Consider the following 23,390-nt stretch of genomic DNA (forward strand, 5'->3'; position numbering starts at 1 on the left):
ATAACTTCAACTTTATTTGGAAAATAATGTAAATAAATAATATTTGCGATGTATACCCATGGATGAAGTGTATAAAATGAGTGATTAATTTATTTCGCAACATCTAACCCTTTGTTAAATGCATGAGAATGACTCTAATTCATTCTTATAGTGTTATGAAATTTTAACTAAAATTTTAATATTCAAATTATCATATTTGTATACTGAATTTAAGTAATTTTAACTTAAATTATTAATATTTTTGAAACACTCTAAACTCGGTCTAGACGTTAAGGCTAATCCGAGGAATTGCATTAGTTTATTATTAAAAAAACCCGAAGTAAAATACTAACTTTCAAAATAGTAAAATCTAAAAATATCATTTTAGCCAAAACACTCGTGTTATTTTGAAAATTACATAGAACTTACTCATTTCACAGAGAAATCTTTAGTTTGAACTTGTTTAAAACTTTTGCTTCGAGTTTTTCAGCCTCATTCGGATATGATGAATCAAGTTTTTCAGCCTCATTTGGATAGATTCGTGGTTGAGTTTATTGATGGTATAATGATTTATTCTAAAATAGAACCGAGCATGTTCAACATTTAAAGATTTTTTACAAATATTACGTGAGAAATAGTTATATGCAAAATTTATTAAATGTGAATTTTGGCTTAGGGAGGTTGGATTTCATGGTCACTTAATTTTTGTGGATGGAATTCATGCCGATATGAGTAAAATTTCTGCTATTGTCAACTGGAAAGCTTGGAAGATTATTTCAGAGGTACGTAGTTTTCTGAGCTTAGCTAGTTATTATCATAGATTTGTTAAAAATTTCTCAATAATTGTTTTATCGATAACTAAGCTATTATAGAAAAATTTTAAGTTTGTTTGGTCGGATAGGTGCCAATAGAATTTTGACCAGCTGAAAGCTTTAGTGACAGAAGTTCTTGTACTGGTCTAGCCTAAAATATTTAATGATTCAAAAAGAATTGAACCTAAGACAATGACGGTGGCTTGAGTTATTGAAATATTATTATCTAATAATTGAATACTTTTAGGAAAAGTTAATGTAGTTGCTAGTTAATCAAGTATAGATTCAGAATGGTCATTTCATAGAGTTCAGTGTTGGTGTTGATGGTACGTTGTATTTTTGCAATGGGTTGTGTGTTATGAATGATCTGGAATTGAAGTGAGACAAATTATTAGAGGCTCATAATAGTATGCATTCCATTCATTCGAGTAGTATAAAAATATTTTGTGATTTGAAACAGATGTACTAGTAGTCCAGTATGAAACATGAAATTTCAGAATTTGTGGTTAAATGTTTAGCTTGTTAATAAGTGAAAGCTTAACATTAAGTTCCATCTAAGTTATTATAGCCTGTTATGATTCCTGAATGAAATGCTAGGCATTTGAAAATCTGTATTATAGACGATTTATTAAGAAGTTATTATAGGGACATGTTGAATTCGTTTGGTCAGTTAAATGCGAATAGAGTTTTGATCAGCTGAGAATTTTATTGGCAGAAGCTTCGGTACTGATTCAGCCGAAATCCATAAAGGAGTTCATTGTTTATAATAATGCTTCACTCAGATGACCTTGAACAATGCTAAGTAGATTATTACGGAGTTGAGAATTAAATCATTAATTCTTTAGAAAAATTGTGAGATGCAAATAAAATATTTGAAATTGTTCACTAAACAGGAATAGATCCAGAATAACAATATCGTTAATTCTAGAAATTGTATGTATGCTAAACAATTCTGAGATTATATGAGACACCTTACAATAGGCTTATAACAGTGACTATTTGATTCAATCAGGTAATCACAGAATGTGTAATAACTTGAGATTGAATTTTTAGTGGCCAGGAAGAAAACGTGAAATTTCTGAGTTTGTATTATGATGTCCAATATGTCAACAGTTCAAAGTTGAGCATCAAGTTTTGTCTCGGATATATTATGGTTTGTTTTGATTTTTGTTTGGATGTGAAGATGAGTCATGATGGATTTTGCATCTGAACTACATTTGACGTTGAGAAGGAAACACTCAATATGGGTTATTATTATCGGATTATGAAATCGAGTCATTTTATACTAGTTAGAATGAATTACTCTCTTGTGATGGTAGTTGTGTTGTATGTATTCGAAATTCACCTCTAGATTCTAGAGTAAATGTAACACCCAAGAATTTGGGGTTAGAAGTTTTGATGTATGTGTTTAGGGTTAGTGAGCAATTAGGATTATAATCGTGTTTTGATGTTAGAATGAGCTTGTTGGTTCAGTGGTTGTGGGTGTGATAGTGAATCTCTAGGTCTCGTGTTTGAATCCTTGTGAGTGTTTTTAGAGGGATCAATTTTATTTGAGTTTTGTTTTAAAGTTTTAATACTCATTTATTTTATTTATTATTTAATATTTTGTTTTATTTTTTAATCTAAAAAAAAGGACATTATTCCAAAATTTACTCTTCATATCTTCTCTCTCTCCCTCTTTTCTCACGTAAGGTTTCTCCCATTGTTCTTGATTCCAAAAATTCGGATCAATATTATGGAGACTTTTTAAAATTTTCCCTTTCCCTTCGTTCTGGCTTTCTTCCCCTTTGTCGTCTTCAATCAATACGGTTTCAACAGGGAGATATAGCTGAGTTTCAGGTTGAGGTAATTGTAGTTCATCAGTTGTTTTTGGGTGCTTGTCTCACAAGTCAGGTGTGTGTTGGAATTCTTCAATTTCATTAGCGAATTGTTGATTTGATTCTGTGGAAGACGGTAATTTCTATGTGTTTTGGAAATTGGTCAATTGATGTACGGTATTGCTATTGAATGACATGGAAATCTATATATTGGAACCCACCCATTTGTTTGAAAAGTCAAAATGGGTGGGCACCGAAAGTAGAAAGTAATATTGGTTGGCAAGTTGGGTTAAAAGTTGGCATGGGATAATTGCAATTTTGGTCCCTAATTGTATAGGGACTTTGCAAGTTGATCCTTGAACCTCAACTATAAATAGGCCTAACCATTTCTTACTTTCTTCATCCCATAATTGCCATTCTCTACTTAAGGCATTATTCTCTCTCCCTATTTGTAAATTTCACTTGTAATTTTTAGAGTGAAATATATTTGGTAGTGCTTGAGGGGCGTAGGCAAAATTTCTTGAACCTCGTTAAAATTCAGTGTTCTTTATTATTTATTTTGCATATTTTGTGAATGTGATTGTAGTGATTTATTGTGCTATTAAATTACGATAGAGGGATATTCTGGCTAGGAAAGACTTGGTACTTAAGTGATCCTCGTGATCCACCTCTCTTTCCTGGGAATTGAACTTAGTGTGATTTTTCAAGACAATATTTTTACTCTTTCACACGCTTCAGCATAACAATTGGTACGAGAGCAGATTCGTACTTGGGGAATACGACCGTTTACGGTACTATTCACGTATACAGCACTATTCACGTATACAGTACTATTCACATATACGACACTATTTATGAATACGGTACTGTTCACGTATACAGTAGTTGGGATTGAGGAGAAAAATGGCAGTAGCATCGTCATCAGCAAGGACTACTGTGACAAATGCAAAATTTGAAGTAGAGAAATTTGACGGTACCAATAATTTTGGTATGTGGCAATGTGAGATCCTGGATGTCTTATGTCAGCAAGAGCTAGATATAGCCCTTGAAGAAAAACCTAACAAGATGGATGACAAGGAGTGGGCCAAGATCAATAGACAGGCGTGTGGTACAATCCGCCTATGTTTGGCCAAAAAGCGAAGTACTACATCATGAGGGAGACATCGTGAAGAAGTTATGGGATACATGGAAGAAAACTTTCTAACGAAAAGTCTTGAAAATAGGCTTTATATGAAAAAAGAAACTTTATCGATTCACGTATGCACCCGGTATGTCGATGAATGACCATGTGAACTCATTCAATAAAATTTTAGCAGACTTGCTAAATTTGGATGAGAAATTTGAAGATGAAGACAAGGCATTATTGTTGTTGAATTCCCTTCCTGATGAATATGATCATCTTACCACCACATTGCTTCATGGGAAGGACACGATCACATTTGATGCGATCGTAGTGCGTTGTATAGATCTCGAGACTCGAAAGAAAGATAAAAGAGATCACGAGATACAACCGCGAAGTCTTAACGATGAAGAGGACGTTCACACAGCAACAAATCTGGTAGAAGGGGAAAGTCCAAAGGGAGACCCGCCAAAGATGAATGTGCCTTTTGCCATGAAAAAGGGCATTGGAAAAAGAATTGTCCTAAGCTACAAAAGGGCAAGGCTATTTCTAATGCATGTGTAGCGGAGCATGATGAGGAGTCAGACTTTAGCTTGGTTGGCATGGCAATGGCATGTCAAACGGATGAGTGGATTTTGGATTCAGGATGTACTTACCATATGTGTCCTAATAAGGACTGGTTTTCTAGTCTTAAAGAGCTAGAAGGTGGAATTGTTCTTATGGGCAATGATAGTGCTTGTAAGACAATGGGAGTGGATGCAGTCAATTGAAGAATCACGACGGCTCAATCCAAGTCTTGACAGATGTTAAGCTCACGCACCTAGCACGAAGAAAAATCTCATCTCATTAGGGGCCCTAGAATCTAAAGGGCTCACAATCACTTTGAGAGATGGATTACTAAAAGTAGTAGTGGGCAATTGACGGTGATGAAAGGCACAAGAAGAAATAACTTGTACTTTTTAAATGGAAATGCAGTTATTGGATCAACATCAACAATTTCTACAAAAGATGTAGATTCGAGGCTACAGTTATGGCATATGCGATTGGGACATCTTGGTGAAAAAGCTTTGCGGACATTGGCGAAGCAAGGCTTGTTGAAAGGTGCAAATTCTTGCAAAATGGAATTACATGAACATTGTGTTCTGGGCAAGCAGAAGAGGGTAAAATTTGGTCCAGCAATTCACAATACGAAAGGAATTCTGGACTACGTTCACAGTGATGTGTGGGGACCTACCAAAGTAGCTTCTTTGGGAGGTATGCACTATTTTGTTACTTTTGTTGATGATTATTCAAGAAAAGTATGGGTGTATCTAATGAAAAGAAAAAGTGAAGTTTTGGATGCATTTCTGAAATGGAAGAAGATGGTGGAGACTCAGACTGGTCGAAAGGTCAAACGACTTCGATCAGATAATGGTACTGAGTACAAAAATGATCCATTTCTACAAGTATGCCAAGATGAGGGCATTGTGCGACACTTCACTGTTCGGGATACACCACAGCAGAATGGGGTGGCGAGCATGAATCGAACTATCTTGGAGAAAGTTCGATGTATGTTGTCCAATCTTTGGATTGGACAAAGAATTTTAATGAGGCGATTACATATCGTGCCATCTAATTAACCGTTGCCATCACCGCAATAAATGGAAAAACTCCTATGGAGATGTGGATGTAAATCACTCGATTATGATTCTTTACATGTATTTGGTTCCACTGCATATTATCATGTAAAGAATCTAAGTTAGACCCAAGAGCAAAGAAAGCATTATTCTTGGGTATAAGCGATGGAGTAAAAGGATACCGTCTCGGTGTCCTAATACAAGGAAAATTGTTTTCGATGAGATGTGACTTTTGATGAATCAACCATGTTGAAGTACAAGGATTCACAAAAGGATGACAAAACCAAGTAGTACTTTGGCGGTGGAGCTTGAAAACGTTAACGATGATCCAGCTAATATTGGAGGGACAAATGATGAAGAGGTTCCTACCCAAGAACCTCTACAACAACAAGATTCAATTGCATATAGAAGGCCAAGAAGAGAGATTCGTAAGCTGCTCGCTTTGATGATATAGTGGCCTATGCACTTCCAATTGCAGATGATGATGTTCCTTCTACTTACGAAGCGATAAGTAACCACGATGGTGTAAAGTGGAAGCAAGCAATGAATGAAGAAATGCAGTCTCTTCATAAAAATAAGACACGGAGTTGGTGACACTACCCAAGGAAAGAAGGCAATTGGATGCAAATGGGTATATGCAAAGAAGGAAGGATTTCGATAAAATTGAAATTCGATACAAGGCTAGATTGGTAGCAAAGGGTTACACTCGAAAGAAGGAATAGATTACAATGAAGTGTTTTCTCGGTTGTGAAGCATTCGTCTATTCGGATTTTGCTAGCCTTGGTTGCGCAATATGATCTTGAACTAGTTCACTTGATGTGAAGACCGCGTTTTTACGGTGATTTGGAAGAGGAAATCTATATGACTCACCGGATGGATTCAAGGTTGCTGGAAAAGAAAATTGGGTTTGCAAACCGACAAAGTCGCTTTATGGATTGAAGCAATCTCGAGGCGATGGTACAAGCGATTTGATCAGTTCATGAAAGGGCAAAGGTACACAAGAAGTAAATTTGATCATTGCGTGTATTTTCGAAGCTACAAGAAGAAACTTTCATATACTTGCTCTTATATGTTGATGATATGCTAATAGCATCTAAGAGCAAAGTTGAGATTGAAAGATTGAAGACTCAACTCAATCTCGAGTTTGAGATGAAAGATCTAGGAGAAGCTAAAAGATTCTCGGCATGGAAATATGGAGATAGAGCTCATAATAGAGTTAGCTTGTCTCGAAGCAATATTTGAAAAAGGTACTACTGAGTTTGGCATGAGCGAAGCGAGACAAAACTGTAAGTACCCGTTGGCTTCTCATTTCAAGCTTTACGCACAACTATCTCCTTCGACGAATACGGAACGAGAATACATGTTGCAAGTTCCGTATTCTAATGCAGTGGGTAGCTTGATGTATGCAATGGTGTGTACAAGACCCGACATTTCACAGGCAGTTAGTATAGTGAGCAGGTATATGCATAATCACGGAAAAGGACATTGGCAAGTCGTGAAATGGATTCTACGGTATATTCGAAGACCGTGGATGTTGGATTCTTGTTCAAGCGAGGATAATACACTTGGTAAAGGTGTTATTAGGTACGTTGATTCGACTATGCCGGTGATTTGGACAAGCGAAGATCAACCACCGGTTATGTGTTTACACTTGCTGGAGGACCAATAAGTTGGAAGTCTACACTACAGTCTACAGTTGTATTGTCAACCACAGAAGTCGAGTACATGGCTGTAACAGAGGCTGTAAAGGAGGCTATTTGGTTACAAGGTATGGCTAAAACCTTGGGGTTGGTTCAGGAGCATATTAACGTGTATTGTGATAGTCAAAGTGCTATTCATTTAGCAAAGAATCAAGTCTATCATGCACGCAAAGCATATCGACGTCTGATTCCATTTTGTGCGGAAATTATTGAAGAGGGAAAATTTGTCTTGAAAGATCAAGACTGCAGATAATCCCGCAGATATGATGACCAAGGTGGTAACAGCAACCAAGTTCGAACATTGTTTGAACTTGATTAATATCCTGCAAGTTTAACAGTTGAAGAAGGCACTATCAAGTATTGTTGTCAAAGGCAGAAAGAATTGTGTGAAGATAAGATTATCCTAATCAAATCTTCAAGGTGGAGATTATTGGAACCCACCCATTTGTTTGAAAAGTCAAAATGGGTGGGCACCGAAAAATGAAAGTAATATTGGTTGGCAAGTTGGGTTAAAAGTTGGCATGGGATAATTGCAATTTTGGTCCCTAATTGTATAGGGACATTGCAAGTTGATCCTTGAACCTCAACTATAAATAGGCCTAACCATTTCTTACTTTCTTCATCCTATAATTGCCATTCTCTACTTAAGGCATTATTCTCTCTCCCTATTTGTAAATTTCACTTGTAATTTTGGAGTGAAATATATTTGGTAGTGCCCGGGGCGTAGGCAAAATTTCTTTGAACCTCGTTAAAATTCGGTGTTCTTTATTATTTATTTTGCATATTTTGTGAATGTGATTGTAGTGATTTATTGTGCTATTAAATTACGATAGAGGGATATTCTGGCTAGGAAAGACTTGGTACTTAAGTGATCCTCGTGATCCACCTCTCTTTCCTGGGAATTGAACTTAGTGTGATTTTTCAGTACAATATTTTTACTCTTTCACACGCTTCCGCGCAACACTATACATGTTGGTGTGTTCAAATCCTTGTGAGTGTTTTAGAGGGATAAATTTTATTTGAGTTTTGCTTTAAAATTTTAATACTTATTTATTTTATCTATTATTTGTTATTTTATTTTATTTTTTAATCTAAAAAAAGAAGTTATTCCAAAAATTTCTCTTCATGTTCCTCTTCTCTCTCTCCCTCTTTTCTCACCTAAGGTTTCTCCTATTGTTCTTGATTCCAAAAATTTAGGTCAGTATTATGGAGACTTTTTAAAATTTTCCCTTTCCCTTCATTCTGGCTTTCTTTCCCTTTGTCGTCTTCAATTAATACAGCTTCAAGAGAGAGATGTAACTGAGTTTCAAGATGAGGCAATTGTGGTTCATTGATTGTTTTTGGGTGCTTATCTCGCAAATCAGGTGTGTGTTTGGAACTCTTCAATTTCATTAATTTTCATTTTGTGGAATACGTTAATTTCTATGTGTTCTGGAAATTGCTCAATTGATGTACAGTATTGCTATTGAATGGCATGGAAATCTATACAAGTTCATGTGTTTCTAAACTATTAAGAGGTTAGGGACTTTTGATGAAGGATTTCACGATTTTCAGGCTATTTTAAGGTGGTTTTGTGACTTCACGGGTGGCCTCAGGGTGTGTGCCACACACGGGCGGTTCATATCACTATGCGAGATTGGAATTAGAACTTTTGGGTGATTTTTGGTGCCAGACAACCATGTGGCTACGTTTGGGGATTTTGGTCATTATTCACACGGGCATGTGTTTTGGACACACAGCTGTGTCCCTTAGCCACATAGGTGTGTGAGATTTCCACACGACTATGTCTGCTCTGCGCCATATTTTAACTATTTTGGATAATGAGTTACACGGGCTGCTCACACGGCAATGTAACTCAATCACATGGGTGTGTGTCTCCTCTACATGGGTGTGTGCAACTTGCACACGGGTGTGTAGACCATCGCACAAGCGTGTAGACCTCCACATGACCGTGTGGCCATGTTTCGTGGATTTTTATTATGTGTCACATTTTTACTCGTCTCGATTCCTATGTAGTCCAACATTCCTTGAGGCTTTTGTAAATGTGTAGGTACTCTTCTTTTTGCATAGATTCAAGTGTGTGTCCAAACTCATTTGTGACTTTTGTGTGTGTGGTATTGATTGAATGGATGTGTGCTCTTCAAGGCATTGGTCGGATGCTTATGAGCTGTTGTTGATGTTAGGTGAATGTGAAATTGTGCTTATTGCTATGTTGCCGAATACTCTTATGAGCATTGCTTTTTTTAGTTTGTATGTTGCCGAATAGTCAAATGTGTAATAGGCCAATTTTAACTTGGACCCAAAAAAATAAAAAGAAATTAAACCAAATAAACAGTCCAGGGCCAAAATTACAACCCAAATTACAATAGTCCATAGCCCAACAACAAAATATGACCCAATAATATTAAAACAAGACCCAACTAAACCGTAAGCCCAAAAAGGCCCAAAACCTAAACAACATTTTCAGCAAACCCTAGCCCCAACAGCTTGGTGCCGCCGTTGCTCCCATGTACGGCATCCACGCACCACCGCGTGCTAGCTGGCCTCCCTACCTGCAAGAAAAGAAAAGGACAACAACACAGCAGCAAGAAAAAAGAAGAAAAACAAGCAAAAAACAATGTATTTTTTCGGCTATAAAGGCCATGAAATCGAATGTATTTTTTTTACAGAGAATAAAAATACAAAAAAATACAATGATTGAAATACGTAAGAATAAGAGCATTCGAAACAGAGATTTCCAAAGGTGGTTTTTTATTTTGCTTCTATTTTCATTTTTATTTCACTTATTTTATTTTTTTTTAAAAAAGAGAAAACAAAAAATATAAAAGAAAAGTCAAATCTTACCCCTTCTTTTTGCATTCGCGCCGCTGTAGAAGGCTGGGTTCGTTGTTTCCGATGAAAAACGATACTTTTTTTTGGCTCGGGGAGTCAAAAGGCCAAAAATGGCCCCTTTTTTATTTTTTCCGGCCGGGGGGGCTATGAGAAAAAAAGAGGGGTTGGCTGAATTTTTTTTTTTTTAGGAATACAAGTAGAAAGTGAAATTTGTTAAAAAATTTGAGGCTTAAATAAGACACCAAAACGATGCCGTTTTGGGATAGCTTGAAACGCCCCAAAATGAAGTCGTTTAGTATTGACCTGCGCGCGACCGAACCCGCTCCTAGGGATCCGCGTGTTTGCATTTTTTGGGATGTTTATGTTGCTGGTCCATCTGCTTTCAGAGTCATTTTCAATTCAGTCCCAATTCTTTTATTTATCCTCTTTTAAGATTTGGCTTGTTAATTTTATTTCGCTTTTAATTTAGTCCCCTGATTAGCTGAAGGGAACAGCGCACTAATGGATTTGGGATATTTTCCGTATTAATCCTTTGACTTTTTTGCACATTTTGAATTAGTCCCTTTTATTGTTTTGCCATCCGATTAACTTTTTTGCACATTTTGAATTAGTCCCTTTTATTGTTTTGCCATCCGATTAACTTATTTTGTTATATTTTATACTTGTAGTTTAGTTTAAACATCAATTTAGTCTCTCATTTAATTTAATTTCTTTATTTCTTTATTTAATCGTTTATTTAATATTTCTTTACTTTATTATTATTATTATTATTTATTTATTATTTATTATTTTTATCTATTTCTTTCGGAATCTACCTATTTGTTTCATCTTTTCCTCCGTCATTATTATTTATTCATTTATATATATTTTGATGTTGGTATATTTTCTTTCTTACTATTGTTGTTTATTTATTTACCTATTGATTGATTATTTGCTTTTATGTATTAAATCAAAATAGTTACATTTTTTTCCATTCGTATCTTTTTACTATTTTATTATTATTTATTATCTCGTTTTTACTATTTCAAATTTCATTTTTATTATTTGTATATTTACCCATCTGTTATTATTATTGTTTTTCCATTTTCATTCGGTTCGTATTTTACACATATTTTCATACTTGTATTTCATATTTTATTTTATTTTACTTTATTTGTTTTTCCTCTTTCTTTGTGATTTTATTATTTCTCGTTTATTTCTAAGTCACGTTTTTTAAATCGTATATTAATTTTTCATTTTTTAGTTTTATTTAAATTATTATTGAAATATGTCTTTATCTATGTTATATTTTATTGTTCCAACACGCTATCTATGCATTCATTTTGTATCGATTCATCGCCCCACTTCATGCATTATATTTAGAAATGATTAAGTATTTTTACTCCAATGAGATAAATATACATCACTTTAAAAAATTTACACTTGTATTCATTCAAAAAGGTTAAAAATAAAGGCAATATCATGCCCTAACGTCTTGGATTTCGATTTTCTCGTTTGACCCAAATGATCGAATATCCTTTTAAAATTAAAATGCATGAGTTTTGAAAATCAAAAGACAAGCTTATTCTCGAAGGTTTAAAATGATGTGTCCTAACGTCTTGGATGTGACATTTTATTACTTGGGACAAGAAGGTCTTTAGCATCCGCTTGATTTATCCAAACATTTTTATAAAATTAACATTAATAAAAAGAAGGATCATATTTTTAAATTCTTTACAGATTATAAAATTTTGACATTAAAACATTAATTAATCAATTAGGTACCAATTTTGAGCGTTACGAGGGTGCTAATCCTTCCTCGTACGTAACCAACTCCCTAACCCGTTTTCTTGAATTTCGTAGACCAAAATTGCTGTTTTAGTAAAACAAAACATTTTATTAAAATAATCAAATTACGAGGTGATCCTATCACACCTAAACAAAAAAGATTAGTGGTAACTCCCCATTTTCATTTTCAAAAAAAAAATCGACGACCCTATTTTTCAAAAAAAAATGGTTTCGACAAAATGCTTATATCAAAATCTTTGGGCTATCTTGATAGTGTTGTATTACTCAAGCCCATCAATGAAAATCAATTCACATGGAGAAATGTATCTTGAGAATCGGATCGATTATATCTAATCTTTTGGATCAAAGATATTGGATTGAGACAAAACTTGAGGCTTATCTTCCAATAATCCACCTTACTTCGCCATTAATATTATATTGTACATTTAGCTATTTGAGTTGTTGTTTAGAGAGGATTGTGATTGTCATTTAGTATGGTAGTAATACTTTGAAAACTTCTATTTATTTGAGAGACTTGAATAAATTTATGTAGAATGATTTTTAATTTTAAATTTATATATTTTCATAATTAATGATTTTTAAATTTTAAATTTATATATTTTCATAATTAAATTTAAATAAATTTATTATTTTTAAATAATGAAATGGGATTTGACCTGATCAGTTGCTAGCCTAAAAATTTTTTAAAACTGAACATATGCTTGATCTAGCTTATGAACACCTCTAATTAAATTAAATTAAGTTATTATACTTAATATTTTATCATATGGAGTTACAACAAAAGATTTAACTTTGCGTACAACTCTATTATTAGCTTTACTGGATTTCTCACTAGTTATGAATCTCTTTTTACTTAATAAATTTGCCTCGAAGCTATTTATAGTTATATCAAGTACTTTTCATTTGATTAATTGTATATTTTGAAAATAAAATTCATCTATGGTGAATGAATGACATATCATCATTAAATTAAATTAAAATATATGGAGGGTTTATAAATACATACTAATAATTTTATTTAAATATAATTATTATAAATAAATATTAATAATTCTCATATTTAAGATATTGAGTTTAAGGATTTTAGGTTTAGGGTCTTGGGTATAAAGTCCATGGTCTCATATTTAAGGGTCAGGGTTTTAGAATTTAAGATTTTTTAAATAAAATTATTAGTATTTATTTTAAGTCCTCCATGTTATGAATGTTATTATGTAAATGTTCAACCTTTCATCTTCCTTAACTCTTCACCTTTCATCTTCTTGTAACCCATTTCCTATTTATGTATTAGAAAATGAGGGGTCTAATCTCCTTATATATATAGGAATATACTACTTGTAGTGATGATAGAAAAAGAGAAATGCAATAAAAATCCCTCTTATTTTCATCTATTATTCTTGTGTTCTTTGCATTATTATTACTATTTTATAACACATTATCAGCACAATTTTATTCAAAAGTGATAGGTCTTTAGTTTACGTCAAAATTTTGTTGGGCTCCAAATATTGAAATTTAATTGTTTGGTTTTAAAAAAACCGTGAGTGGTTGCTGGAGATTTGCTTGAGTATGATCAGTATCTCTTCACTGCAAAGAATGCTCGTAGTCTCTACTTCTCATCCACAATTATCTAAGTAAGTCTAATAATTTTTTTTAAAAAATTGATTCGATTTCTATTAAGAAGTTTAATTTATATAATACTTTATTTGCATCTCTATTAATTTATAAATCCATTCTCAAGTCTATTTGTTGTGTTTTCTACGCGGATATATATATATATATATATATATTTGTTATTTTATGTAGAATTTATTGGTTTAATTTTAATTTGATTAAATTATATGATTGTTCTTATCTATTCTTGTGTATTGCAAATGTGTATTATATGCAATGATTAGTTTGGGCTGCAAATCTATCCATGATTGAGAACTATATAATGATATTAATCATGAATTTTGTAAAAAATACATAAAAATTCTTTAAAGTTATAAATATATATAATTTTTTTACTTTATTTAATGATAATGAATCATGTTATTATCCACGCATAATGCCCAGGACTTATGCCAGTTTTATATTAAAAATCCTATTATAATCATCTGTAATTTGTTAAAAGAGTTTTCCAAAATTTTTACTATTAATTCTAGAAATGGTTTCTGAATATATTTATCCAATTAAATATATAAAAGTACATGACTATGAAGATATCTATAATTTCACAAAAGATTTACATTAATCTAAACCAAGTCATTTCCTTTTATAGATTCAATTCCAGATCTCTTCTGTAATAAATCAACCTCAAAAATATATATCCGACAAATCTGATTCAGGTTAAAACAAACAACAAATGTATTGTGCAATTAAAACTATGGTTCAAATTCAATTCAAAAGTATTAAAGATAAAATTTTGGATTATTTTACCTCCCTTTATTCTTGACAAATTCTTTGGAATAAATTAACCATTCTTGGAGTATGTATTCCTTATTGCAATTTTTGGGTTTCCCTTTTCTTTTTTTTTACTAATCCATATCAATTTTATTGAAAAGATAAAACGACAGTCTTTACAAACCAGTGCACGTACCAAAAACACACCAGGAAACATTGCCATGAGAGAGGACCTAAGAAAACATAATGCAAACTACATAACATACAATAAAGCACCCAAACAGCTACAGAAAAAGGCCTGCATACCAACAAGCTATGAAGTTTTCTGTTCTGTTTACAACTTGTTGAACTCACCGAAGAGTTGGCTTCTCCACCTTTCTGCAAATCTTTGTTGAACTCGCTCGATGATCCTAATCAACCACCATGGTTTTCCAGTTGTGAATACAATGTATGCCATGCTCATTCCCAGCACCAACCCACTTCCATATCCCATCAATATTGAAATTTTCCAATTCAGTTCATCACCATCTTTATCAAATTTGGCTGGAGTTTCCTCGTCAGTATCACAACTTTTTGATAATGGCAAACCACATAAATCTAGAATTCCCAAGTAGGAATCATTAGTGAAAGTATCAAATTATTTGCCTTGAGGAATGGGTCCTTTGAGATGATTCTGAGAGAGGTTTAATATCTCTAAGAATCCAAGATTTTTTAACTCTGTTGGAATTTTTCCTTCGAGCTTGTTTGATGAGAGATCTAATGATTCAAGCTCTGACAAATCGCCTAAAGACGATGGAATAGGACCTATTAAACAGTTATGGGAGAGGTTTAGGTCAATAAGTAAATGAAGCTCACCAAGCATTTTTGGAATTTCTCCCGAGAACTGATTACTAGAAAAGTCAATCATCGTCCAAATGGATACTAGTGATTGAAACTTTGTTTCCAACCCTTTTGTTGTAAAGGATAAACCAAGAGCATAATTCATTGTAATTCCACCAATTGCATCTACCATGTACTTTGGTTCAACTTTCTTTCCATACCCTTCTCTAATGGCATCCAAATGTTCAAAAAATGAGCAGGTAAGTAGCCACTAAAGTTATTGTGAGAAAGATCAATGACATGCAAAAGATTTAAGGAAACTGTAACATCAAAGCTATCCACTTGACCGTAAAATTTATTCGACCTCAAGATAAGAAGTTGTAGCTGATCCAAATTTCGTAACCAATTGGGGAAAGTATCATTCAAATTGTTGTTTCCAACATTGAGAAGTTTTAAATCTTGGCAATTACCCAAAGATTGTGGTAGTGACCCTTCTAATTCATTGTTGTTGATGCGTAAACTTTTCAACAAGCAACCCTTAGCAAAATTTTCTGGTATTTGACCATGAAAATTATTATTCCCTAGATCAACCACGAGAGGAAGAACTCAAGTATTGGAACCCACCCATTTGTTTGAAAAGTCAAAATGGGTGGGCACCAAAGTAGAAAGTAATATTGGTTGGCAAGTTGGGTTAAAAGTTGGCATGGGATAATTGCAATTTTGGTCCCTAATTGTATAGGGACATTGCAAGTTGATCCTTGAACCTCAACTATAAATAGGCCTAACCATTTCTTACTTTTTCATCCCATAATTGCCATTCTCTACTTAAGGCATTATTCTCTCTCTATTTGTAAATTTCACTTGTAATTTTTGGAGTGAAATATATTTGGTAGTGCTGAGGGCGTAGGCAAAATTTCTTGAACCTCGTTAAAATTCGTGTTCTTTATTATTTGTTTTGTATATTTTGTGAATGTGATTGTAGTGATTTATTGTGCTATTAAATTACGATAGAGGGATATTCTGGCTAGGAAAGACTTGGTATTTAAGTGATCTTCGTGATCTACCTCTCTTTCCTGGGAATTGAACTTGGTGTGATTTTTCAGTACAATAATTTTACTCTTTCACACGCTTCCGCGCAACAATTGGTATCAGAGCCAGATTCGTACTTGGGGAATACGACCGTTTACGGTACTATTCACGATATCTGACACTATTCACGTATACAATTACTATTCATGTATAAGGCACTATTTACGAATACTGATCTTGTTCACGATCTGATGAGTTGGGATTGAGGAGAAAAATGGCGTGACATCGTCATCGCAAGGACTCTGTGACAAATGCAAAATTTGAAGTAGAGAAATTTGACGGTACCAATAATTTTGGTATGTGGCAATGTGAGATCTGGATGTCTTATGTCGCCAAGAGCTAGATATAGCCCTTGAAGAAAAACGACAAGATGGATGACAAGGAGTGGGCCAAGATCAATAGACAAAGGCGTGTGGTACAATCCGCCTATGTTTGGCCAAAGCGAAGTACTCATCATGAGGGAGACATCGTGAAGAAGTTATGGGATACCTGGAAGAAAAGTTTCTAACGAAAAGTCTTGAAAATAGGCTTTATATGAAAAAGAAACTTTATCGATTCACGTATGCACCGGTATGTCGATGAATGACCATGTGAACTCATTCAATAAAATTTTAGCAGACTTGCTAAATTTGGATGAGAAATTTGAAGATGAAGACAAGGCATTATTGTTGTTGAATTCCTTCTCGATGAATATGATCATCTTACCACCACATTGCTTCATGGGAAGGACACGATCACATTTGATGCGATCAGAAAGTGTTGTATAGATCTGAGACTCGAAAGAAAGATAAAAGAGATCACGGAGATACAACCGCAGAAGTCTTAACGAAGAAGAGGACGTTCACACAATGACAAATCTGGTAGAAGGGAAAGTCCAAAGGAGACCCGCCAAAGATGAATGTGCCTTTTGCCATGAAAAGGGCATTGGAAAAAGAATTGTCCTAAGCTACAAAAGGGCAAGGCTATTTCTAATGCATGTGTGTGAGCATGATGAGGAGTCGACTTTAGCTTGGTTGGCATGGCAATGGCATGTCAAACGGATGAGTGGATTTTGGATTCGGGATGTACTTACCATATGTGTCCTAATAAGGACTGGTTTTCTAGTCTTAAAGAGCTAGAAGGTGGAATTGTTCTTATGGGCAATGATAGTGCTTGTAAGACAATGGGAGTGGGTACAGTCAATTGAAGAATCACGACGGCTCAATCCAAGTCTTGACAGATGTTCGCTACGTACCTAGCTCGAAGAAAATCTCATCTCATTAGGGCCCTAGAATCTAAAGGGCTCACAATCACTTTGAGAGATGGATTACTAAAAGTAGTAGCTGGTCAATTGACGGTGATGAAAGGCACAAGAAGAAATAACTTGTACTTTTTAAATGGAAGTACAATTATTGGATCAACATCAACAATTTCTACAAAAGATGTAGATTCGAGGCTACCGATTATGGCATATGCGATTGGGACATCTTTGGTGAAAAAGCTTTGCAGATATTGGCGAAGCAAGGCTTGTTGAAAGGTGCAAATTCTTGCAAAATGGAATTACTGAACATTGTGTTCGGGCAAGCGAAGAGGGTAAAATTTGGTCTAGCAATTCACAATCTGAAGGAATTCGGACTACGTTCACAGTGATGTGTGGGGACCTACCAAAGTAGCTTCTTTGGGAGGTATGCACTATTTTGTTACTTTTGTTGATGATTATTCAAGAAAAGTATGGGTGTATCTAATGAAAAGAAAAGTGAAGTTTTGGATGCATTTAAAATGGAAGAAAATGGTGGAGACTCGGATCCGTCGAAAGGTCAAACGACTTCGATCGGATAATGGTACCGAGTACAAAATGATCCATTTCTACAAGTATGCCAAGATGAGGGCATTGTGCGACACTTCACTGTTCGGGATACACCACATGAGAATGGGGTGGCGAGAACGCATGAATCGAACTATCTTGGAGAAAGTTCGATGTATGTTGTCCAATCTTTGGATTGGACAAAGAATTTTAATGAGGCGATTACATATGCGTGCCATCTAATTAACCGTTTGCCATCACCGCAATAAATGGAAAAACTCCTATGGAGATGTGGATGGTAAATCACTCACGATTATGATTCTTTACATGTATTTGGTTCCACCGCATATTATCATGTAAAGAATCTAAGTTAGACCCAAGAGCAAAGAAAGCATTATTCTTGGGTATAACGATGGAGTAAAAGGATACCGTCTCGGTGTCCTAATACAAGGAAAATTGTTTTCGATGAGATGTGACTTTTGATGAATCAACCATGTTGAAGTACAAGGATTCACAAAGGATGACAAAACCAAGAGTACTTTGCAGCGGTGGAGCTTGAAAACGTTAACGATGATCCGGCTAATATTGGAGGGACAAATGATGAAGAGGTTCCTACCCAAGAACCTCTACAACAACAAGATTCAATTGCATATAGAAGGCCAAGAAGAGAGATTCGTAAGCCCTGCTCGCTTTGATGATATAGTGGCCTATGCACTTCCAATTGCAGATGATGATGTTCCTTCTACTTACGACGCGATAAGTAACCACGATGGTGTAAAGTGGAAGCAAGCAATGAATGAAGAAATGCAGTCTCTTCATAAAAATAAGACCTGGGAGTTGGTGACACTACCCAAGGGAAAGAAGGCAATTGGATGCAAATGGGTGTATGCAAAGAAGGAAGGATTTCCTGATAAAATTGAAATTCGATACAAGGCTAGATTGGTAGCAAAGGGTTACGCTCAGAAAGAAGGAATAGATTACAATGAAGTGTTTTCTCCAGTTGTGAAGCATTCGTCTATTCAGATTTTGCTAGCCTTGGTTGCGCAATATGATCTTGAACTAGTTCAGCTTGATGTGAAGACCGCGTTTTTACACGGTGATTTGGAAGAGGAAATCTATATGACTCACCGGATGGATTCAAGGTTGCTGGAAAAGAAAATTGGGTTTGCAAACCGACAAAGTCGCTTTATGGATTGAAGCAATCTCCGAGCGATGGTACAAGCGATTTGATCGAGTTCATGAAAGGGCAAAGGTACACAAGAAGTAAATTTGATCATTGCGTGTATTTTCGAAGCTACAAGAAGAAACTTTCATATACTTGCTCTTATATGTTGATGATATGCTAATAGCATCTAAGAGCAAAGTTGAGATTGAAAGATTGAAGACTCAACTCAATCTCGAGTTTGAGATGAAAGATCTAGGAGAAGCTAAAAGATTCTCGGCATGGAAATATGGAGAGATAGAGCTCATAATAGAGTTAGCTTGTCTCGAAGCGATATTTGAAAAAGGTACTACGGTTTGGCATGAACGAAGCGACAAAACCTGTAAGTACCCGTTGGCTTCTCATTTCAAGCTTTACGCACAACTATCTCCTTCGACGAATACGGAACGAGAATACATGTTGCAAGTTCCGTATTCTAATGCGATGGGTAGCTTGATGTATGCAATGGTGTGTACAAGACCCGACATTTCACAGTGCGATTAGTATAGTGAGCGGTATATGCATAATCACGAAAAGGACATTGGCAAGTCGTGAAATAGATTCTACGGTATATTCGTAAGACCGTGGATGTTGGATTCTTGTTCAAGCGAGGATAATACACTTGGTAAAGGTGTTATTGGATACGTTGATTACGACTATGCGGTGATTTGGACAAGCGAAGATCAACCACGGTTATGTCTTTACACTTGCTTGGAGGACCAATAAGTTGGAAGTCTACACTACGATCTACGCTTGCATTGTCAACCACGAAGCCGAGTACATGGTCATGTAATGGAGAGGTCAGAAAGGAGGCTATTTGGTTACAAGGTATGGCTAAAACCTTGGGGTTGGTTCAGAGCATATTAACGTGTATTGTGATAGTCAAAGTGCTATTCATTTAGCAAAGAATCAAGTCTATCATGCACGTACAAAGCATATCGACGTCACGATTCCATTTTGTGCGGAAATTATTGAAGAGGGAAAATTTGTCTTGAAAGATCAAGACTGCAGATAATCCCAAGATATGATGACCAAGGTGGTAACAACAACCAAGTTCGAACATTGTTGGAACTTGATTAATATCCTACAAGTTTAACAGTTGAAGAAGGCACTATCAAGTATTGTTGTCAAAGGCGAGAAGAATTGTGTGAAGATAAGATTATCTAATCAAATCTTCAAGGTGGAGATTATTGGAACCCACCCATTTGTTTGAAAAGTCAAAATGGGTGGGCACCAAAAATAGAAAGTAATATTGGTTGGCAAGTTGGGTTAAAAGTTGGCATGGGATAATTGCAATTTTGGTCCCTAATTGTATAGGGACATTGCAAGTTGATCCTTGAACCTCAACTATAAATAGGCCTAACCATTTCTTACTTTCTTCATCCCATAATTGCCATTCTCTACTTAAGGCATTATTCTCTCTCTATTTGTAAATTTCACTTGTAATTTTTGGAGTGAAATATATTTGGTAGTGCCCGAGGGCGTAGGCAAAATTCTTTGAACCTCGTTAAAATTCGGTGTTCTTTATTATTTGTTTTGCATATTTTGTGAATGTGATTGTAGTGATTTATTGTGCTATTAAATTACGATAGAGGGATATTCGGCTAGGAAAGACTTGGTATTTAAGTGATCTTCGTGATCTACCTCTCTTTCCGGGAATTGAACTTGGTGTGATTTTTCAAGACAATAATTTTACTCTTTCACACGCTTCAGCAACATCAAGTTTCCAATGCACTCAAGAATTGTTCCATCCAAATTATTCTCGAGATAGAATGAGACCCATAAGAGAAGTCAAATTGCATATTGAGGAAGGATTTCTCCAATAAAATTATTGTTTGAAATTTCATACCATTGCAGTGAAGGTGGTGGTGTTGGAATTTTTCCGAAGATAAATTGAAATAGAGTTAGAGTTAGAGATTTGAAGGTTTTTAGAGCAGAAATGTAAAATAACTATGTTTTTTATGTAATACATGTACGATGTGTATAACCAATAAAAGTAGTTGGTTAATTTACTACACTACTTTTAACCATTTTAGATGCATGACAACAACTTTTAAGTTGTAATCTATTGAAGGAAACTACTATTACATTCTAAAGAAATTTTTATTTCGATTACTTAAAAGTAAAAAGGAATTGCATAAATGTATAAAAATAGAAAAAGAAGAAGATGAAACTATACCTAATAATTTGTTATAAAAGAGATAAATGGTACTTTTATGTATATTATATGCAATGATTAGTTTGGGCTGCAAATCTATCCATGATTGAGAACTATATAATGATATTAATCATGAATTTTGTAAAAAATACATAAAAATTCTTTAAAGTTATAAATATATATAATTTTTTTACTTTATTTAATGATAATGAATCATGTTATTATCCACGATAATGCCCAGGACTTATGCCAGTTTTATATTAAAAATCCTATTATAATCATCTGTAATTTGTTAAAAGAGTTTTCCAAAATTTTTACTATTAATTCTAGAAATGGTTTCTGAATATATTTATCCAATTAAATATATAAAAGTACATGACTATGAAGATATCTATAATTTCACAAAAAGATTTACATTAATCTAAACCAAGTCATTTCCTTTTATAGATTCAATTCCAGATCTCTTCTGTAATAAATCAACCTCAAAAATATATATCCGACAAATCTGATTCAGGTTAAAAACAAACAACAAATGTATTGTGCAATTAAAACTATGGTTCAAATTCAATTCAAAAGTATTAAAGATAAAATTTTGGATTATTTTACCTCCCTTTATTCTTGACAAATTCTTTGGAATAAATTAACCATTCTTGGAGTATGTATTCCTTATTGCAATTTTGGGTTTCCTTTTCTTTTTTACTAATCCATATCAATTTTATTGAAAAGATAAAACGACAGTCTTTACAAACCAGTGCACGTACCAAAAACACACCAGGAAACATTGCCATGAGAGAGGACCTAAGAAAACATAATGCAAACTACATAACATACAATAAAGCACCCAAACAGCTACAGAAAAAGGCCTGCATACCAACAAGCTATGAAGTTTTCTGTTCTGTTTACAACTTGTTGAACTCACCGAAGAGTTGGCTTCTCCACCTTTCTGCAAATCTTTGTTGAACTCGCTCGATGATCCTAATCAACCACCATGGTTTTCCAGTTGTGAATACAATGTATGCCATGCTCATTCCCAGCACCAACCCACTTCCATATCCCATCAATATTGAAATTTTCCAATTCAGTTCATCACCATCTTTATCAAATTTGGCTGGAGTTTCCTCGTCAGTATCACAACTTTTTGATAATGGCAAACCACATAAATCTAGAATTCCCAAGTAGGAATCATTAGTGAAAGTATCAAATTATTTGCCTTGAGGAATGGGTCCTTTGAGATGATTCTGAGAGAGGTTTAATATCTCTAAGAATCCAAGATTTTTTAACTCTGTTGGAATTTTTCCTTCGAGCTTGTTTGATGAGAGATCTAATGATTCAAGCTCTGACAAATCGCCTAAAGACGATGGAATAGGACCTATTAAACAGTTATGGGAGAGGTTTAGGTCAATAAGTAAATGAAGCTCACCAAGCATTTTTGGAATTTCTCCCGAGAACTGATTACTAGAAAAGTCAATCATCGTCCAAATGGATACTAGTGATTGAAACTTTGTTTCCAACCCTTTTGTTGTAAAGGATAAACCAAGAGCATAATTCATTGTAATTCCACCAATTGCATCTACCATGTACTTTGGTTCAACTTTCTTTCCATACCCTTCTCTAATGGCATCCAAATGTTCAAAAAAATGAGCAGGTAAGTAGCCACTAAAGTTATTGTGAGAAAGATCAATGACATGCAAAAGATTTAAGGAAACTGTAACATCAAAGCTATCCACTTGACCGTAAAATTTATTCGACCTCAAGATAAGAAGTTGTAGCTGATCCAAATTTCGTAACCAATTGGGAAAGTATCATTCAAATTGTTGTTTCCAACATTGAGAAGTTTTAAATCTTGGCAATTACCCAAAGATTGTGGTAGTGACCCTTCTAATTCATTGTTGTTGATGCGTAAACTTTTCAACAAGCAACCCTTAGCAAAATTTTCGGTATTTGACCATGAAAATTATTATTCCCTAGATCAACCACGAGAGGAAGAACTCAAGTATTGGAACCCACCCATTTGTTTGAAAAGTCAAAATGGGTGGGCACCAAAGTAGAAAGTAATATTGGTTGGCAAGTTGGGTTAAAAGTTGGCATGGGATAATTGCAATTTTGGTCCCTAATTGTATAGGGACATTGCAAGTTGATCCTTGAACCTCAACTATAAATAGGCCTAACCATTTCTTACTTTTTCATCCCATAATTGCCATTCTCTACTTAAGGCATTATTCTCTCTCTATTTGTAAATTTCACTTGTAATTTTTGGAGTGAAATATATTTGGTAGTGCTCGAGGACGAGGCAAAAT

At 34.5% G+C, this 23,390-nt stretch overlaps 1 protein-coding gene across 1 annotated transcript; it reads right to left on the reverse strand.

The window, feature by feature from the left end:
- Positions 1-9,494: 9,494 nt before the first annotated feature.
- LOC108472186 (receptor-like protein 9DC1) lies at positions 9,495-22,670 on the reverse strand. Its single transcript, XM_053021403.1, has 7 exons — positions 22,304-22,670; positions 21,997-22,255; positions 21,843-21,891; positions 14,689-15,133; positions 14,382-14,640; positions 14,228-14,276; positions 9,495-9,596 (listed from the first exon to the last, which is right to left on the reverse strand). Exons 1-7 carry the CDS (start codon positions 22,668-22,670, stop codon positions 9,495-9,497), a joined length of 1,530 nt encoding a protein of 509 aa, XP_052877363.1.
- Between the last annotated feature and the right edge of the window lie 720 nt (positions 22,671-23,390).

Source organism: Gossypium arboreum, chromosome 11 (assembly GCF_025698485.1).
Source record: "Gossypium arboreum isolate Shixiya-1 chromosome 11, ASM2569848v2, whole genome shotgun sequence".
Lineage (NCBI taxonomy): Eukaryota > Viridiplantae > Streptophyta > Magnoliopsida > Malvales > Malvaceae > Gossypium > Gossypium arboreum.